Below are 20,590 nucleotides of genomic sequence, written 5' to 3' on the forward strand. Positions count from 1 at the left end.
GGTCAAGAACAGACTTTTTTCAGGAGGATTTGGGAGAACATAGAGGATCAATAGGCATAAAGGATGAGGAAAGTGTTTCAGACAGAAAGCTGTAGTAAACAAAGCTCTTGCTTTCTGAACAGCAATGAGATTTTGTTTGGAACAAACCCCACACTTCCTACTACATAGTACATAAAGCCCAAGTACTTTCCAAAGTGGAGAAAAATCAGTGTTTTGAAATAAGCCATCATACTTTGCATACAGGACTTCTGTGGTTAAGAAATACTGCGTAATTAGTACTGTAAAATAGCTTAGTTTTCAAGGGAGGGGTGTTACTTTTTTAAACAGCACTAGGAAGGAGAAAAAAAATCATAATGCTTTTCTGCTGTATACAACATAAGCTGCCCACCAGAAAGGAGGATGGCTTTTAAAGCAGCCTCATTTTAGATTAAAAATGTGATATGTGAATATTAGTATAACCTGGAGTTAGACAGCTAAATAGGCTAAAAAATTCCTTTCTGGGGTTTATGCCTTAATTTCAGTATAAGTTTTATTTAATATAACAACTACTAATGAGGAGTAGCACGTTAAAAGACCTCTGACAGGAATTACACCTTAAAAATACCTGTTTTGAAGTTTGCCAATCCTGGATTAAACAAGACCTGTAGACTGTGAGCTTGGTTATAGCCTGTTGTTTTCTCATTTGTGCTACTGGAGGCACAGTTACGGACGGGATGCCACCACAAGCAACCTCGTCTTTTGTGGATGCTTCAAGTCTCAGTATAGCAGAGACAGCGAAGTCTATTTCTGTAGGATAGCATGGAGGTCACACTGCTGTGATTTTCATTGATTATGACAAAATCTGCAAACTGCTATAAATAACTTGTACTTAAAATGTGAGGTGGATGCTGAAAAGCAAACAAGTTCTTGTTGTCCTGATAGCTTGTCACAGCCAGATAACTATGATTTTATGGAGGAAACACTGATTCCTGTTCAGAAAAATAAGCTGTTCAGACAGGATCAGCCAGGAGCCATTCACATAACTTATCTACTTTTAAAAAATGTTCTTGTCCCCTTAGATTTCTGTTTTCTAGTCTTTGTCCTCCTTTGAGTTTGTGCGAACCTTTTTTGGCTGTTGCCAAAGGTAATCAACAACCTGGGACCTAATTCCTTGCGTGAACCCGGTTCCAGTGGGTGAACACATATTCCGTCCCATGCTGATCCTAAAAATTGCTGCAGCACGAAGACTCAGTGAATCTGTTGCTTGGAAATGAGCTGAACGTGATGCAAATCATGTTGTGACTGCCTGGTCCTCAGCCCAGCCTTAAAGCACCTGGATTGTTTTATTTCCATTGTAAATACCTCAGGTCTTGTGGCCAGAGCGTGTCTCCTTGCCGGTGCTGAGCTGGATGTGATGCTTATGCCTGGGAAGGCAAGTGGCTGGGCAGCTAGCAGTGTGAGATAAACAGTCATCTTTTCCTGCCCATGTTGACCAACTTTTGTTGCATGCACTTCTGATGATTTCTGACAATGAAGATCTAGCGCGCTCTGCTGTATCTTGTATTATTTTATAATTAGAGTCAGCACATGCAGTCACTTCTCAGCGGCTCTTGGGAAAGCTGCATCAAGTACCAACAAGAAGCACTACTACGATACTCAAAACACTTCATTGTCATTTCTTTTTTTCCTCTGCTTTCCACAGTCTCCTGCTTTTTAAAGAAGCCCTTCTCTTTTTTGCTTTGTGTTTTGATTTTTCTTCGTCTCTTTTGAGCTGTTTGTTGAATTGTGATTTCCATTGGTTTTTCAGCTGCAGTTTCTGGCCTCCAAATATTTCCATCTTGACTTGTTACTTAAACAAAAAAGACTCTTTGAAATTTTAATTCTGAGGTTTTGCTTTTGGACAGTTTAAAAAGGTCTGTTGCCTGTTTTGAATTCTTCTGAAATGTATTATCCAACTATTATAAACTAACATAGCTGTGACAAGTTCTGACTGTTTTTTTTTTCAGTGCCAAGGGCCTCTTGTTAGATATTCATTATTCATCTGCTAGCATTTTGAGACCTTGGTGCTTTTGTGGCTTGTAAATATGACTTCCTTAAATAATTTATGGTTAAACTTTGACTGTTAAATAATTTACATTTGCTAAAATGTGACCATTTGAGAGAATATTTTCAATTGGTGAAAATGTTTCATTTGAGTATTAGGCCATCAGACTCATGCTGAGTTTTACATCACATGGAATATTGTGGTAGACCATTTCTTATGTATGTAATAGACATAAAGTAATTTTGCTATGGAAGGCACAATATTACTATATTGCAATATAAGAGAAAAACCCAATTATAAAACTGTCCCAAAAAACATTTTGAAATTTTCTTAAGAGTGACTATATCTCAGAAACAGAGAAGGCAGATTTTTGGTGTCCATCTAAAGCGGTACATCCCATAGGTTATGCTGTTAGGATAGGTTATACTGACTAGGATGTACTGTACTAGCATTAAATAGAAAGCATACGGTTTTGCAGTGACAGAGACTCAGAACTTTTTGTAAAGAATTTAAGTACTTTCGTGCTATTTTAATGACTAAAGAAAGTGAATGTTTCCTAACATTTTAGTTTAATCAAGATCACTGACATACTGCTGTAAAAGGGAGACTTCTCTTGCGTTCTCTTGTTTTCCTCACAGCTCCTAGCTGTACTATAACAAGAACTTAGTAAATGAGATCTCCAGCCGGAGCTATTTGCCTTTTCTTTGCTTTCCTGCCTTGCACCAGGAGCGCAGGGGGCTGTGTGCCGCTGGAGAAGCACTAATACCCTGCATCTCAAAGCTGCCCTGTTTCCATGCAGCTGTAGTGTTCCTTCAAATCTGAAGACTGATGAATGGCCTCCTCAAATAAGTTCCTTCTGTATAGTTGCCAATACCGAGAAAGCGATGCATTTCTAAACATGCCGTGGCTCCTTTTGGTATTTGTTTTGGCATTGAAGAAGTGGAACTAGATCTTCTGAGTGTAAAGCATCGTAAGTAAACACTGGCACTCTAGTGAGGGACAGGGGTAGGTGGTTCATTTACCAGCTTTGTCCGTTTCTTCAAACCACTGATTTTCTGCAGGGAGATGAAAAATAACACAAATTCACAAATTCTCAATTGCTTCTGAGAGGACTACTCAGCAAATGGGGCCCACTAGGATTTCCGTCACCAGGCAATTAATGCTGCCAGTGGTAGATGTGATTAATAACTCATGAGCTCTTTACTATCCAGCTCTTTACAGTTGCATAAATCAAGGTTACATTGCATGCTTCCTCTGTTATTTTTCTTCATGAATGCTTCAAAGAGGTGGAAGCATAGTAAATGGAATATATGGGGTTTTCTTTGAGTATTTCTCTTACTGAAGTAGAATATATTTTCCCAGTGATAGAAGATGCAGCAGCTTTGTTTGTTTGTGACAGCCAGATGTAAAAGTCACCCAGCCTGAGCTATGGTGGAGGGAGCCTGGGTTTCCCAGTACTGCCCATGCTTGCTCAGTTGCGTTCATTTAGAGAGGATTAGGCTTTTATCCCCTTTCTCTTACTTCCCATTTTATGCTGAAAATGTCGGAGAGCACCTTTCCTTGGGACACAGAGGCTTTACTCTGAGGGCTGTGGGCAGTGCCTTGGATGCCTGGCTTGCAGCAGCAATCCTTTTTCACTGCACAGCTTAAAACTATTCCAGAGGCAGGAATAAGAGCAGATTGTTCTCTCCTCTAGGATATTCTTACAGCAGCTTTCAAATTCTTTCTTTTTTAATTTTCAGCTTTTTCCCCCTATGTTAATACAAATCTTCATTCCTGTATGTTAGATCCCAATTATTATGATATTATTGATCGTCTGCACTCCGCATGACTCTTATGGCTCTGAAGGGGGTTGCTATGATGAGTCTTAATTCCCTGGACTAAGGACTCTGTAGCTGGACTGAAAAGGTGCAGCTGGAAAACTCAGTGACACCGGTGCTCTGGGCAAACTCACGTGCATCCTTCAACATGACATTCCTTTGTTCCAACAATATTACTGTATTTAATTACAGAACTCACAAATTCAGACATATCTCTGGATAATATGCAATATCCTTTATATTATTTTTTTTTCTATAGGCTTTCAGAAAGAGTTTTTAACTATATTGTATCAGACATAAAGGCATTTTTATCTGAACTACTCCCTGGTCCTCACGTTTTTTTAAATACCAGAGTTACTGGAAGGACTTCTCTATATTGATGTGGCAGTAATTGTAGATTTCTTTGTAGCAAGGTACCTGATTATGTTGTAAGTATGACCAAGTGCATTTATTTAGTTTCCCTTAGGGTGATATTTTATCTTTTGCTTTACAGCACTTCAAACTTTTGAGTCTGCTCTTTGTAGACTATTGCCTGTATCATACATCTGGGAAATTCCTCATGGGGTAGCGATAGCCACTATTTACAGACTTTGTGAAAAACAAGCTTAATGATCAATCCTGTATAAACTTTAGTCTGCAATAAGACCGTGTGTGATACCATTGTCATGCTCATTCCTATTCCCTTTTATATTTTTATTAATTATTCACCAGTTCGTTCAGCTAGAAGTATCAGAAGACATTAAGTCATGTGGAAGGCAATACCTAGTATAGCCCTTCTTTCTTTTTTCCAGATAATTTTCATGGACTTGAAACTCTGTATTTCATTAAAACAAAAAACTTCCTTTGAAAAAAAACTCTCCATAGTCTCCCCTCTTTGTGTGGGTTTTAGAGAAAGAAGTCTTGAATTTGGGACAACCTGAAGTTAAGAATGATCAACCACTTTTTTTAACCTTTTAAAACTTCTGCAGAGAAGGGATCATGTAGGTTAGACATCCCTTAGGGACCATGTTCTGGGGAGGTGCTACAGCCCCAGGTTAGGACGCATCCATCATGCAGCTGCTGCGAGAGGCACAAGTACATTTGAAGAACAGTCGGTAGCCCGTCCTGTGCTTGGTATTGCTTTCTTATCCATGTGAAATGATGCATCCTGTTCTAGTTCTTGTTCTGGTCACAATATTATACCTTTAGAAGTGTTTCAGAGCTTAATGAAGTTTATTGGGAGCTTTCTGAGGTGCTATTAAGCCTCCAGACCAAACTGTCAGTGTGTATTGTGGTTTGCAGGCAGAACTGGCAAAAAGTGCCTGTTCTCACAACCTCAAATAAGAGCGAGTTGGAAAAAATAAAATCTGGGTCACTGCTTCTGATGAGTAAGCAGTAACCAGAACGTCGAGCCATTTTTCCCCCCTCTGGGAAGCTGTAAAGGAACATCATAGCAACAAAATCCCAGTGCAGTTCATTAGGCCTCCCTTGCCTACAAAGTTTCTGTTACAAGTTACTATTTTTGCGGTTTTGGACTGTGTTATCTCTAACAAGGTTTCAGTTTCTTACCTTCTGTGCTCTTCCTGCTTGGTAGATTTTTTTTTCATGTGGACCACTATAGATCATATTAACCTATGGAGTGTTTTACTGGAGTAAAACTGGAGTTTTACAGAATAAAAGAACAAGCTTAGCAGTGTCATGAAGTTACAGTAGACTGCAGCACTCTAGAAGAGCAGTCCAAATGAAGATGGAAATTATACCCCCAAAAGTTAGTGCACTGTAGTTTAACAGATTAGCTCACTAATTTATCTTTTCCTCATCTTAGGTTAGTAATTTTAGAGCTAGGCTGGAAATGCAGCTGCAAATACGAAGAGAGGAGAATGATGTGACCTGACTGACAACAGCAGAGTTGCAAATGAACTCTTGAGTTTTGTGTTTTGCTCTGACTTTTTGGGCCACCTTTCTGTCTTAGCTTTCTCATCTATAAAACAGATAGTCCAGCCAGGTGGCGTCTGCTTTGATTAGTGTTTGTAAAGTGCTTTGATCACTCAAAGTCCTCTTTTAGCACTAATTACTCCTCGGGTGTATTCGTGCGTGGAAGCGAACAGGCAGTCCAACTTCTGCTGGGAAGGATAAAACGCAGGCAGCCGAGGGAGGGCTGAGCCCAGGACAGACCGTACCCAGGCTTCGGGAGGGTGCCTGGAGCCCAGCCAGCCTTCTGTGTCGTCTGCCCTGGAAGGGAATTAATTGTGAATTCTGGTGATGCAGAGAGCCTTTAGGCACTGCTTGTATCACAGGTCCCTATAACATCAGCTCCATGCAGATCTGCGAGGCATAAGCCTACACGCACATGGATTCAGCGGAATGAGAGGCGGGTGGTGCAGGTGAGCCTCTGCCCCTGGTAGCTGGACACACCACATCACGCGAGAGGAGGTGCCTTCTCACTGCCCCGCACAGAGGGTGGCCTGCACTGCCTGTTCGACTTTGTAAGGCTTTACCTCCTTGTTACTGCTCAACAGGAACTTGCAAGCAGAGTACGACCGTTTGAAGCAACAGCATGACCACAAAGGACTGTCTCCACTGCCGTCCCCACCGGAGATGATGCCGGTTTCTCCGCAAAGCCCCCGGGATGCTGAGCTCATTGCAGAAGCCAAGCTGCTGCGCCAGCACAAGGGCCGCCTGGAGGCGAGGATGCAGATACTGGAGGATCACAACAAACAGCTGGAGTCGCAGCTGCACAGGCTGAGGCAGCTGCTGGAGCAGGTGAGTCCTCAGGCCTTTCTTCTAGATCTCTCTAGAGTCATCTTCCAAACAGGGTGTGAAGCGTTATCAGTAACAACACCAGACCAAGAAATCATATCTGTAGAGGCTGGTCAGAGAAAAACAGTAAATTGTTCTACAGGCTGCAAGTGACAAGGTGAAATCATGTTTCGGTGTTCTTATTTAGTCTTCTTCCTTGTTTCATTCAGAATTCAAATCCATTGTTTGCATGGATATATTTACTTAAAAACAGACAGAAAATTGTGTGTATTCATGGAATAAATAACAAATACAGAGATATAAAGAGTAGTGCACTGTACCGAGCTGTTAATAACAATCTCTTCTTTTTTTCTTCAATTTTCAGCCGCAGGCAGATGCTAAGGTGAATGGTACAACACTGTCATCCCCTTCTACTTCTTTGCAGAGGTCAGACAGCAGTCAGCCAATGCTTCTTCGTGTAGTTGGCAGCCAGACTTCAGAAACCATGGGTAAGATAACAAAGTTCAGATTGTCATAAAAAATAATTATAGTACCATTTTCCAGCAAAAAAGTCCTTAAAGACAGAAAATACTCTGCTCTTCTGTTTAGTTCAAATGAGAACGAAGCAGACATTTGCAATGGTCTTCAATGTCATCTGACTGTTTACACTTTACATCTTCATTATGGTTCAGGCTTTTGCTTTTGATCACGATGCAAATGGATATTTTGACATTAAACACAAAGCTTAGACAGGGCTTGACTGCTGAAAACAAATATCACTAAAAAGCTAACTATTTTATTCAAACTGACTTTCAGCTATTAAGCATGACATAGCTGATTTAAATGTACATAGTATTAATTATGATCAAGAGATTAAATGTATGATTAATCATCCCCATGTTAACTGATGTGATCTTATTTTTAATATGTCATGGCTCAATCAGTAGGATTGAGCTGTCACTCATAGGCAGTGCTCATCTAGTGTCTTTTCTAAAGATCACATCAGATGTGATAATGAACATATGAGTTGTGGAATAAGGTTAAGTAATAATACTCTGTAGCTAGAGGCTCAAATTATTATTTTGGTGCTTTTAGTAACTGCTCTGTAGCATTTTCCTAATTTCCTATCTGTTATATAATTAATAAGTATTTATTACCAAGTAGTAAGGATTTTCTGCTAGTAAAAAAGCAATCAACCATTGCAGCATCTTTAAGCAAATGTACTTAAATTACTTCAACAAGATAATATTTGAAGTCTGGTGATAATATTCAGCTTCATACACAGAAATTTATTTAGTGTATATTAGAGGCTTTGGGGGAGAGTGAGAGGCTTAAGTGAGAGCTTTTCTTTTCACTGCAGTTAGTGAAAGAGTCAATGACAGTGAGAAACGGAATGGGGGAGGACATTCTGCTGTGTCTGAAGTCCCATCATGGTGGGAGATACAGCTTGTTCAGGGGCTTTTTCTTCCATCCTGAGCGTAGGCAGTAACGTCAGCCTGTGCCGTTATCAAACAAGATGGGTTCTGTACGCCCTACAACAAAAAAACGTGAAATAAATTGTACCTTTAGGAATGCTTAAGTTAAATCCTGGGGGTGAGAGTACAGTCACAGTTAACAGCAATTTCATTTGGATCTTTAATTGTATTACTAGTGAGTAAATATTTTGCAACAGAGTAGACAAAATGTATCAGTGGGGTAGTTTGCGGGGCTTTCGGAAGAAATGTCATGAATTTCACCACATAAAATATATTAATTAAAATACACAAGAAAAGATAGGAAGACAGTGGTTCCCAGCCATTTTATTAAAAGTCTTGTAGTTTCGTATTTTATTGTTTAGTAGGACAAAATACAATAATGTACTTCTTTTCATTTGACTTAATAGAGAATTATTCCCATTTAACTTGTGAGACTGAAATTAATTAATTAACACGCATATAATCGTATAAACTGCTAAAACTTACTTAAAGCAAATATTTAGACATGAATTGGGGTTTTTTGTTTGTTCAATTGAGCCAATATGTGGAAGGACAGTGACATGTTGAATCATTATCAGTATGATCGTGTTGAGGCTCCGCAAAGCAACACTGTTGGCAGCATGGAGCAGAGCTTATGAAAAGAATTGCTAACCGAGCTAACAAACCGCAACTAATTCAGTTTGTCCAGTCTCCTTTCCAGTCTTCTTTCACACCCGAAAGCTTTGCTTGCTAGTCTGAGAATTTTCTGAAGCGCAACTTAAAATATTCGTGAATTGTGAAGGGAACCAGAGGGGTGTTGTAAATAATGCTCCCATGCAGAGGCATGTGCCCAGTAATGAGGGAGTTGTCATTTTCAAGAAAATACTGAGGATCTCTAGGTCTTTCAGGCAATGAGCTAACGTAGTGGTAGCTTTTATATATTTTTCTTTTTGAAAGGAGACCTTAGGATTTTTTTAATTTGAATGTAGGCCCACTGCACTTCTCTGTCTCTCTGCTTTCTCAAGAAGAGATTACTGTAAAAGGTTTTCCACCAGCAGTGTTGTCCAGCTGTTTGGTAAAAGCAGCAACCCAGTCAGATCCTAATTTACAAATAGAAGAGCTTATCCCCTTGATAACCTGAAATACACCCCGGCAAGTGGAAAGGTTCTGCCTTTCTTCTCATCGATACCTAACGGGAAAGTCCTGATCTTTGGCCTTTCTCCCCCGGTAATGTAGCAGCAGAGGAGGTTCTCTGAGGCATGTGAGCCAAGAGGTTGTTGCTGAACTTTTAATTCGTTCAGGTACCAGCAGAGTATTTGAGACCCACCCAGCTCTAAGCCTTTTACAGAAACTTGAATGGGGAAGACTGTTTTGGGTAGAGAGAGGTAATTGAGGTCTGAAGGTGTCTTTACTTTTGTGGGATTGCTTGGCTGATGTCTTACTTTGTCACTTACAAGGAAATGCTCAGAAAAATCATCCAAATGAGAAAAAAATAAAAATAATGCGTTTTAAACAAAAGATACAGCAGTCTTGAGGGTCAACACAGTTCAGTTTGTAGCAGGGCTTACCAGGACATTTGGAAATTAGTACCTGTCCTCAGTTGTTCTTGGCCAGGACAGCAGAACCACTTCCCTCTTCTTTCGACCTTTAGGGCCAGGTGGTTTTCTGCAGGCACGCTGATACGGTCCTTGGCATGGGTAGAAGCAGCAAGATCTCGCTCTGAGTTTTCACCTTGATATGCAGCAGAGGCTGGAAGGACGTTACTTCTGCTAAGGCACCGCTTGATGCGGAAGTAACTCATGGTGTGAGTTGATTTGTGTGAACCCAGCACCAGTTGAAAGCTGAACAAACCACAAGCAGTCTCAGCAGCTATTTTTAGACCATTAATGGAATAAAAGAAGCTGATACAAAGACCATCACTTATGTGAATTAAGTGCTTCTTGCAGACACTTTACTCCACTTCTTGTACAGGAGTGGGAAAAATTACTCTTGGTCAGTAATAACTCCTGTGAAACTCCTGGCCCTAAGGTGAGGCCAACACTAAGCCTAATAATAGGAAATATATGCAGTCCTGAAGTGTTCCTTTAGCATCTCTTTTAGTAGGCTTTTCACTAGCATGGAGCACCTCAATATTTGAAGAATGTCAATGCTAACAGAAAATCAGGCAGTTTATTACTCGAGTAGGGCAAGACATGTTAGAATAAAGGGTCATTAAGTCATTTTCAAAATAAGGACGTACCTCTCATGGTTATTATAGCAAGCAAAATCGCTTTTGTGTTTTAATTGGGATAAAAGAAATCTAGTAAAAAAGGAGAATCTCACTCAAAGTTTATCCTTTAGGTGTATTCTTTTTTCAGATGCTTTATTTGTATTGGAGGCTAGGATCTACAGTAAAATCAACATATGGATTTTAGTTACATGACACCATGACCAGAAAAACCCCAGTAAAAATAAAATGTATTGAATTTCCCATTAGGCTGCTGCCCTATAATCAGGTTATAGAAATTGTTCGGTGGGAGAAATGTATTTCGCTTTATTAAACTGCTGCTAAACCCTTTTACAGTACAATTGAATGTTCTTGGAACGCCAATCTGATGCAATTAAACTGTCAGAAATATTAATACTGATGCAGATGAGAATCTGGGTTTCTACTGATTTACGCAGCTAGGCAAAGCAGTGCTAACATGAATCCAGCACTATTAGAAACCTGCTCAATGGCAGCACTCACAACAGCAATTTCTTTTTCCATTAATAGAATAAAAGAAGCTGAAACAACATCACCCAGAGTGTCATTTATGGAACTAAATGTTCCTAGCAGACATTTTACCCCACTTATTTTACCACAGTAGATTATTTCTTAAATCCCTTTTTATGAATTAAAGTCAGTGTTAATTGTTTAAAAGTCATTGTTTAATTTCACTTAGATCCTTAAAAAGAAAGAGAAACATAATAGCCAACAAAATTTGCCTTTAAAATTTTGATTGTATACTAAGCAGAAAATGTGTTTAAGTGGACAGCCTTAGCTTCTTGAAGGACATACGCAATAGCAAGCTGTTAGCAAATGGTTTTATAGTGGTTCTCATGCGGTGGTGTGTATTTACTTTCCAGGCGAGGATGAGCTGCTCAGCCCTCCCCAGGACACAAGCACAGGTTTGGAAGAAGTGATGGAGCAGCTGAACAACTCCTTCCCCAGCTCCAGAGGTGAGTGCTGCTGCCCACGGCAGATGAGAGGGAAGAAGATAAAAGTGCTTTCTGTACCTTGATGTTTTCAGGGGGTTGTGTTTTGGTTTCAGGTTTTTTGCTGCTCTTTGTTTTTGTTTTAACAATAGCTGTAGAGAAACCTGTCTTATTTAGAGTGGAGAAGCAGCCTGCTCCTCCTTTACCTTAAGCTACCTCCACAGGAAGCCCTTGCTAGATACGTGGATGAAACAATGTCTGTCTGAGGCTCTTTTTTCCTGAACATTTTCTTCTCTTCCCTTTTGCCATGTTCATTTTCTCACAGCTTCTCTCCTTTTCAGTCAATCCCCTTGCTGATTTGTTTTTAATACGTCTTAGCACATTTTTCTTTTGTCCTTACCTTTCTCCAAGAAGAATCTGGTTCGAAATAATATTAAAGTTCTGAGTCAAAGTTCTCGACCTTGTAGCGCTTGGGTCCAGAGTGATGGAGGAAAAACCTGTGGGCTGCTTGTTTGTGCAGTGTAGGCTGCACTTGTACGTACAGCCACAGCATTTCTTTCAGTGTTTCCATTTTGCTCGTTCCTGTTGTTTGCTAAAGATAAGCATTTGTATTACTGGGATTTATTTGTTCAACCTTTTTTCATTTAAGAAGGTCTTTTGTGAGCCCAGGGAAAATACTCTGCTGCCAAGAAAAATGGCGTAGATTCCTAGCAGGAGATGGGAAGTTTGGGATATTACCTGTTGCTGTGAAAGAAGGCTCAGACATAAACCTCTTGCAAAAGAAAGTCCTGGTGTCTATTGACAGCCTGTTAAATGGATTTCAGTAGGGGCATAGACTTACCGCAGGGCCCCTTGCACGTTTCACACATCACCCAGAGGTTCTTATTTAATAGATAAATGCATTAACCATCGTGCTAGTCTTTCACTGACATCAAGTTTTCTCCATCCTTTGATTTCAAAGCAAGTTCAGCTCTCACCAGGCATCATTTGTGAGCACCGGAAAAGGAGAAGGCAGTATAAACTGCCTAAGATCTCATGCTATAGATCAAAAGATGGAATCGTTTATAAAGATATTATTGAAGAAAATCTAATACAATATATTGTTAATTACATTCATCTCCACCTCAATATTTTATGAAAAAGCCACATGTCCAGCCCTCATTTTGCCTAGATACTAATTATCAGAGACAACAGATGAAAAATCTTTCAAATAGTGGTATGTAGATAAAAATGGACTTATTTTTAAAGTTGCTGGGTACACAAGGTTGTAACAGACAGTGCTTTCTTATGAGTGACCATCATTTGTGTAAATATGTTGTATTTAGGAGTTCTTGTATAATCGTATCTGTCTAGATGTAGACACCCCATGTGTTAAAATATTCACCAAATGTGGTATCCAATTTGTAATCATAGCTGATGACACTGACAAACAGTTTCTTTTTAAAAACAAGCTTAGTTTTAAGTAAAACAGGAGCAATTTATGAAACAACAGTTAATGAGATATTTGAAATACAGTGGTTCATTTCCTGTGTATAAATAGGTAGAGATCAGTCTGTTAGATATCACTCCCTACTGACTGAGAATAGAAAAGGGTTTTAATTTTATTTTAAAGCTTCATGATTCAAACTGACAGAATATAAAGTTTAGTGGGGAAAAAAAAAGATTTGAAATTGGTAACATCAGTTAATATTTTAATTCCATAAGTTAAGCTATAACTTTGCATTTTCGTTCTGGTGATGCAAAATGTGGTCATTTAAATACAGAGAGAGAATGTATTCCCTTATCTTGTTTCTCCATTCAGTAACTATGTTAAAAGTGTCGTATGTGAGCACAAGCATCCCTAAAAGAGGTTGCAGCTTACGTACTTTTCTGCCTGACTAGCAGCCGTAGAGGACAAAAATAGTCTCTAGCTGCGTGGAGGGCTGCGAGCGAGGAGGAGGCACAGTCTTTGCTTGACATGTGTTGTCTTCTGTCCTCCTCAGCCAAGCCGTGAGAGGAGCTTCTGGTGCAGCAGCCAGGAGCAGGCACAGGCCGTCAGGCAGAGTCAGGCTTCCCACAGAACTCTTCTTCCGGGCCTGACCAAGGCACTCTCGGGCTGAGCCGGAATCTGCCTCTTCCTCTCTCTTCGACTGCGCAAAAAGATTAGTCCGGCTGGGAGAAAAAGTCATTCGCTTTTTGGAGACTTGTACTAGGTTTTGGCTAAAGAGATTAGGACCTCGATTAGACTTCTGTGTTCTTCACGTATCTTTTGATGCATTTGCACAAATGCCAGGTTTGTATAATTGCTTTTGGTTGAGGAATAGGAACGGTCAGGCCCCCTGTGAGAAATAGTTTGTCCTACAACCAGTGCAAATGGATTTCCATTCACTGGTTGATATAGAAGGCTACTGACATTGTCAGTTTTGCTAAGATCTCATGCAAACTTCAGTTACTGGAGTTTTCTTCTACTCCCATTTCAACGATTAAATGATATTCAGCTGATACCCGCATAAACAAAGCCTACATCCACAGCTAATTTGCCGCAGCCTCATGTAGACCTTAATTGTGAGATGAAGGATGCTGTGGTCAGTCGGATTCCACGGGCGTCAGGGGTATGACTTACTATTTACAAGACTGCAGGAAGGAGAAAAGGAAGCAGAGCTGACTGGTCTCAGCAAACCACTGAATCAGGGGCCTTTTTGCTGTTGAGAGGTGCAAATCTGTATCTCAAGTTTCCAATCTAAAATAAAAGATCAAAGTGTAATTGCAAAAGAGTGAAAGCAGTTAGGCAAAGCAGCCTGAGAAGGGGGCATAGTGTAAGGATTCAGATGTGGTGCAAGTAGTATTTTATTTCTTTCCATTACAGGTTGCGTTGAATCTCATTTGTAGGTATTCAGGAAACAGAACAATAAGCCCAAACAAGCAATGAGCACAGATCTATAAAGAATACATTTTCTTATATTAATTCCTATTAAGTAGAACTAAAAAATTGTCAGATGCAAGAAACTCAGTCATCCCAGTCTGGCATTCAGAAGTGTGTTGTGATACAGGAGCTTATGAAATATTATTTGAAAGGTGAATTCAAACAACTTGGGTAAAGTGGCACCACATGTGATCCATACTATCTTTTAGGAATTAAAACTAGAAGGAAGATGGATTAAATACCCAAGATTGACTAGTACTAGAAGTAGCTTTGTTTATTTCTATACTAATACTGTAGAAGGAGAAGTCTGCTATGATATTCATAGACCATGCAATTCCAGAAGAGCTGCAGAGGACACAGAGCGCTCATCAAACCCTACCCAGATTGAAAGTGAGAGTAACAAAAGGAAATCCAGGAAGGGACAAGCATCTGTACAAATAACCTAAAATTTATACATGGAATCAATTGAGGAAATCTAGGGATGTATTAAAAGGCCTGGGAAGTTACTGGCAGAACATTAAATGTGGGTTTCCTTTGTGGCGTGTAAAAATAAGCATGTTAAATTTCAAGCTAAATGTCCAGCTCCAGCATGTCACAGCATAGGGAGCTATACGCCTTTTGAATCAGCGACATAATTGTGGGTATCCTATTGCCATTAGGATAATGACAACTTGGAGGAGCGCAGAATAATATGACAAGAGCGAACCAGACTCTGAAGGCTTTGGTTCATGAGGAAAGTTCAGAGCTGAATAAGCAGTGAAGAGAGAAAAGGACTGAATTTCTGTGCTTGGGTGCGCAGATGTATAGTTCAACATCACAGGATACAAATTAAAAACAAAATATTTAGTCTAAATATCATCGAAAGTATCTGAAGAATAAGACTTGCTCAGGTTGGGCAATAGTTTTCTAAAGCAAGTAGTAGCTCTTATTTTGGACTTCTGAAACAAAGCAGTAAAATGTAGTAGTAATTGTCACTCACCTGGAGATAGATTCATTTTGATAATGATATTTTCCAAGCTTTTGCTGCATGGAGTTGTTTTTAAAAGGGCATCGAGGCTTCATAGCATCATTTTGAATGTATTTTAGAGAAGCATGTGTTAAACAAATCGTGTTATACATGTTCATAAGCAGATCTCAGATGCAATAACTTGTGTTACTATATATCTTTTATAGACTTTTTATTTCTTCAGTTTAACCTTTTGGCAGTTCTTCGCATTTCCTAAGGAGCAGGGGACCTCCATGCTCCCTGCACAGCTGACTGTTGGTGCTGAAAGCGGTTTCATTTCTGGAGAGGGAAATTCTGCTGAATACCTGACAGTTGCTGTCCTTAAGGAAATTTTCTTTCCTTTTAATCGACAAGGTTTCCCATCCATTCCTCTTTTACTTTGCTGCTCCCAGCAAATTCACAACTGCTGCAGCTGCTTCAAACAGCTGCTGTGCTAACTCAAAACAGATGTCAAAGCCAGAGGTCTGACATTTAGTGGAAATCTACCATTAAATACCACCTCAGTGGTTTATTTGACCCTGCTTGATAATGGGCCACAGAGGAAAACATTTTCACGCTGTTTTTGTGCCCAAGCTACTAAATCTCCAGGGAATTGGTTCGCAGTTAGGAAGTAAGATTGGCAGACCGGTATTTTTAAAGCCAAATTCACGTCTCCTGCAACAGGACAAACAAGTTGCACCGCTTCAGGTGGATCTCATGGTGGACCAGGCTGTGTTTTGCAGTTATGGTTTTGTGGCAAATGCTTTCTATGAATGAAGCTCAGAGGGGAATTTAGGGGCAGAAGTTCTTGAGCCAACTGAAGTTGGTGAGAGAGCTTCCCAGGCTTTCAATGCAGAGCCCTTGCTGGTGGATAATGAGGAAGCGGGAGCCAAGAAGTGGTTAGAAATGAGAGCATGATGGCGTAAAAGAGCTAAAAGGCCATGACATCACGTGAAAACATTTGGAGAGGAATCGGTACTCACCGTTATTATTTAATATAGTATTGCTTAATACAGATGATGTCTTGTGCAGTGAAATTACAAAACCCCACAGCAATAAATAAATGGCACTGAGAATAGCACCATCTTTTACAAGTTTTGTTTTATTTTTATCTCAGTCACATAAAAACACGCCAGACACATTCTCAATCTTGCATCAGGCAGGCTCTGTCATGAATGAGACTAATGTCCTAAGTGGAACTAGCAACTTTCAGCACTGCAAATAATGCAGTTTGTCTTATTCTGTCAGCAAAACGTCTTAGGACGCAGACTTTTCTTTTCACACTTTACTGAATCAGTGGAAGAGTACCCTGGAGTTGTTATACTGTAGGGTATTCTGGAAATTCTCTTCCAACAGAGCTACCCTGGCCTCTTCTGGACTGTATCCCCTTCTCTGTGCTACGGTCCCACATCCCACATCAGTGAGCCCAGGTGACTGAGATCCCTTATCACTCTCCTGTGGCACAACAGCACTGAAGTGGCTGAGCTTCTCTGCAGATTTCTGCTGGGATAGCGATGGGGAGGACTAGATCTTTCAGGATTTATAATGCTCAGTCCTGATGTAAACTGAGAATACATTAATGAATTTAACAAAACTTCAAGGAACTTCTTTTTAAGAAAAAAAGCCGTTTGCAGATCCAGATCTTTCCCTTCTGCAGCCCGTCCCTTTCCTGAGTTCAGTGAGAGGGGCAGTGCAGTAGATGCTTTGTGCTCTCTGCTTTGATCTGAATCTGCATAGATGCATGAAGTTTTTATTAGTGCCTCTGCTTTCAGGTTTGATTTGATCGCTTTCTGTGCACCTTTGTCTGTGATACAATGTCATACAGATTTCCAAAAAAGAAAAAAAAAAGGAAGACTCTTCTATTTTGTAAGGGCAGGAAATCTTGATTTGAGTAGGGATAATAGATAATTAGGTACCCATGGACTGCGTATCAGTATTTTGATGCCTTATAGAATACAAATTTTCAGAACTGCAGCAATACAGACAATCTTCTTCCTCTGCAATTTATGCAAGCCATACGCCTTGCCTTAAAACTTAGAGACACGCATTCATTCATATGCAAAGAAGAAAATAAAGTAAAATCCATTAAACCTTTTTTAATCTTCCTCCAAAAGAAATTAGCTGTTACTGTAGCAGTGCTACTCTTCGTTGCATTTAACAAATTCTAGGGCTGATTACTCACCACAGACCAGCTGTTTTGTGTGGTGCAGAGCTATCCCAGTTACCTTTAAATACATTCATTTTCAAGCAGAATCCAGTCTGTCGCATGTAGATATTTAAATTAGACACTGTGTAGCTGCAATTTTAGGTGCTTGTGCAGACAGGTAGGCATTTCTTAAGACCCCCAGAAGGATCCAGTATTTTGCATGTAGGCAGTTCCTTCTCTCCTCTTGACCCAAGCTAAACTGTCTTCTGTTGGATCTCATTCATGCCCCAGGACTCTTGCACACCCAACTGTACCGTGCTGCAGTTTCTGGAGGCCTTAGGTAGACCACCTTCTCACCTAAACCTTGGGACTCTTCCTCAGAGGAAGACCAAAGTATGCAATGGATTTTATATCTTCAATTTCAAGGATTTTCTGTTACGTGATTTATATTGGTGAGAGGTTCTCATCTTCCCTCCTATAGGCATTTTTTAGGAAATTCATGGCTCCTAATAAAAGCGCCAGAAGAGGTTGCAGGCTGTGTAGGCGCTCGTGTAAGTCCTAGAGAGTTAGGCAGGCCTGCAAGGTGAAGTCCTCAGAACGGAAGCGACACCTCTCCTGGCCGTCCGGCTCGCTCTGGTGCCTCTCTGCACCGCCAGCAGCCGTGGTACAGACATAACCTGAGTCGGGGCTCTCCCTGGGAGCGGAATACAAGCCCACAGGCAGAGCACGACTTCAAGCCTATTATTATTATTTCTAATAGTAAGTATGCTATTGGGGAGAGGGAGGGGGGAAGGAAGGGAATAAAACTTCCTCTGTTCAGTAAATTGTAACCTTTGCTGTGCAGGCCCTTCAGAGGTTCCCCAGCCATTTCCGTTGCCTGGAGTTTGTAGCTGAGCGGTGGCTCTGACCTGGGGTGGTCAGCGATCGCATTCACGTCCTCTGCCCTCTCCCCCTCTCCTTTACCACCTCAGCTTTGCCCTGTGGCTCACCCTTGTTCTGCTCCTTGTAAAATACCTGCAAAGCTATTTATTGTCTTCCTTCCCTTTTCCTGCAGGCTGCCATACCTAGAAAAACACTGGACAGCAATTAGGTTATTGTTATGCTGACCGGTGTGTTCTCCCTGTCTCTCTCCCAGTTGTCCCATACGTCGTTTACAATTATATCATTTACAGCAGCTCTGGGGCAAAGATCATCCTCTTTCTTGAACAGCATCTACCGCAGTGACTTCCTCGCCTAAGACTGCAAGTCTGGCAGGACCAGTGCCGGCAGTAGTGTGCCAGTGACAGTGGGACACTGCTTCTGGAGACAGCGAGTGTCTTATTGTCACCGGCTGTGCGATGGGAAGGGGGATGAGAGGGTGTTTCTACTGTTGATTGACACCTGGTTTTCTTTTTTTAAAAACAAATATGCTATGATAAGTGTTTGAGAAGAATCAGTATGATCAAAGTATGGCTTCCGTGAAGGCTCATCAGGGACATCTTTTCAGCTAAACCCATTAATGACTCCTCCGTTTTGGCGGTACAACTTGAAAGTGATTAGATGCTTTCCCTTTTTTCCCCTTTTACTTGATTTTTTTTCCTCCCTTTCTCATTCTGCCCCCTCAGTTTTACATGCTTGCAGATCAGCTTGTTAGAAACATCTCTCGGAATATATTTATCTTGAATATGAGCATGTTACATTCCAGTGTACAGCTCTAGGTGTAAAATATGTGTGTGTGTGTGTGTATACATATGTGTATATATGAATGTATACCTGTATATATATATGTAGGCCATCATAAAATGTAAAGTGTCTGGATGAATTAATTTGATGTTGGGGAAACATGATTTTACCACTAACACTGATTAGTAGAAGTACTCAAATTGAGGAAATTTGGATGCTCAGAAGATGAATTCAGATCTTCTCTGTCATCCTTATCCTCAACTGAAAGGCCTGTAAGTTGGTTTTAGTAGTTTTCTCGAGTGTTTTTACTAGGTTAAAACCAAGCTGCGATTACAGAACTGTTCTTGAATAAATGAGCTCAGAATCATCAGTGGATTTCAGTGCACTTTCAGTCTTTGTTTAAAGCAGAAATGCGATTATTTTGTATTAAATTCCTAAGTGGAAATTGAAGTGTCTCTTACAGTATAAAATATATATTCACGTGTGGTTTTTTTCCTTTCTTTTCTGATATTTCTTCCACTTCCTCTCTCTGTTCCTAAAGGAAGAAATGCCCCTGGAAAGCCAGTGAGAGAGGTTAGTGGGATGCAGGCTCACTGCCATGGCTTCTGTTTGTCACAGCTTGCTTTCTGTGCCCAGCATGCGTGTGACGGCAGCACGGGTTTGCTTGGGTTTGGTGAGGGGCGGGGGTGGTTTTATTTTGCTTTGGGTTTTGTTTGATTTTGCTGAGTGCATTCCCCATGTGTGCTCTAACAGTAGCGTACCTCTCAACTTTCAATGGAGACAATGTCAGCTCAGGGATCTGCATTTTCTTACATCCTCCCAGAGGTGGAAACTCAGGAACGGGGAGGAGAAAATCATACATTGAAATTAAGCCTCTACGATAAATGCAGTTAGCAAATATGCTGCAGTCATTGACTTGTGTTTTGTTGCTCTTGTATGTAAGCACAACAGGGAGACTCATGTCTCTTGCTGTTCTGCTTACATACTCACAATTGTATTTACATGTATGTGCCAATGTACCAGCCATCATCTCCAGTTACTAAATAGTCTTTTTCTATTTCTTTAGAACAGTGAGAGTTGAGAGGTATAAGAGATTCAGGTGTTTTAATTTCCTGATATACTATTGCAGAATGAAGAATGCTACTAACATTCACCAGCTCCACAGTGTTGTATTCAGCAATGTGAATGGGCGATGGTTTTCACTGTGCACTTTGGACATGGTTGGTTTGATGCAAAATAGATTTTAGAATTTGTACATCGCTGCTTGTTAATGGAGGAAAACGTGTTGTGCTATGTAGCACCTTTGAAAATATTTCCAGAGCGCCTTGATTTTTCCTCTGTGAAGCTGCTCTTCACTCGCCAACCAGATACAACATTTGAAAGATGAATCCCTAGTGAAAATTATTATTAAAGCTAAAATATTCAGAGACTGCCTGAGCGCAATTGCAAGTAGCTGTGAAATGACCTTTCCCTCACAGAAGATGTTCGTTGTGGATGAGGCAGAAATTGAAGGGTAACCCGGTTTGCAAACTTCTGCTGGTGCAGAGAGGGGGGCTCCGGGAAACACACTGCGCTGGGGTTTTTAGTTGTGAACCCCCTGTCACTGACAGACTACCTTGGGTAAGGCAGGATTTGTTCTAATGCGGTGCCTTGTAATACAGAGGTTCTCTGCATTGGCTGTAGGAGCTGGCACAGGTCCAGCT

The 20,590-nt window shown here is 40.5% G+C and overlaps 1 protein-coding gene across 6 annotated transcripts in view; it reads left to right on the top strand.

Annotated features, from left to right (window-relative positions):
• Positions 1-20,590, top strand: part of DMD (dystrophin) — a 1,244,291-nt gene that overhangs the window by 1,218,189 nt on the left and 5,512 nt on the right. For 3 of the 6 annotated variants that reach the window (XM_075174519.1, XM_075174544.1, XM_075174546.1), the window contains 4 exons: positions 6,342-6,585; positions 6,947-7,070; positions 11,124-11,216; positions 19,429-19,460. In XM_075174519.1, coding sequence (XP_075030620.1) covers positions 6,342-6,585; positions 6,947-7,070; positions 11,124-11,216; positions 19,429-19,460 — 493 coding nt within the window. The remainder of the gene's footprint in view (positions 1-6,341; positions 6,586-6,946; positions 7,071-11,123; positions 11,217-19,428; positions 19,461-20,590) is intronic. The other 3 variants (XM_075174510.1, XM_075174536.1, XM_075174528.1) reach the window with 1 other exon arrangement.

The sequence above is a fragment of the Calonectris borealis genome, chromosome 1 (genome assembly GCF_964195595.1).
Source record: "Calonectris borealis chromosome 1, bCalBor7.hap1.2, whole genome shotgun sequence".
NCBI classification, from domain to species: domain Eukaryota; kingdom Metazoa; phylum Chordata; class Aves; order Procellariiformes; family Procellariidae; genus Calonectris; species Calonectris borealis.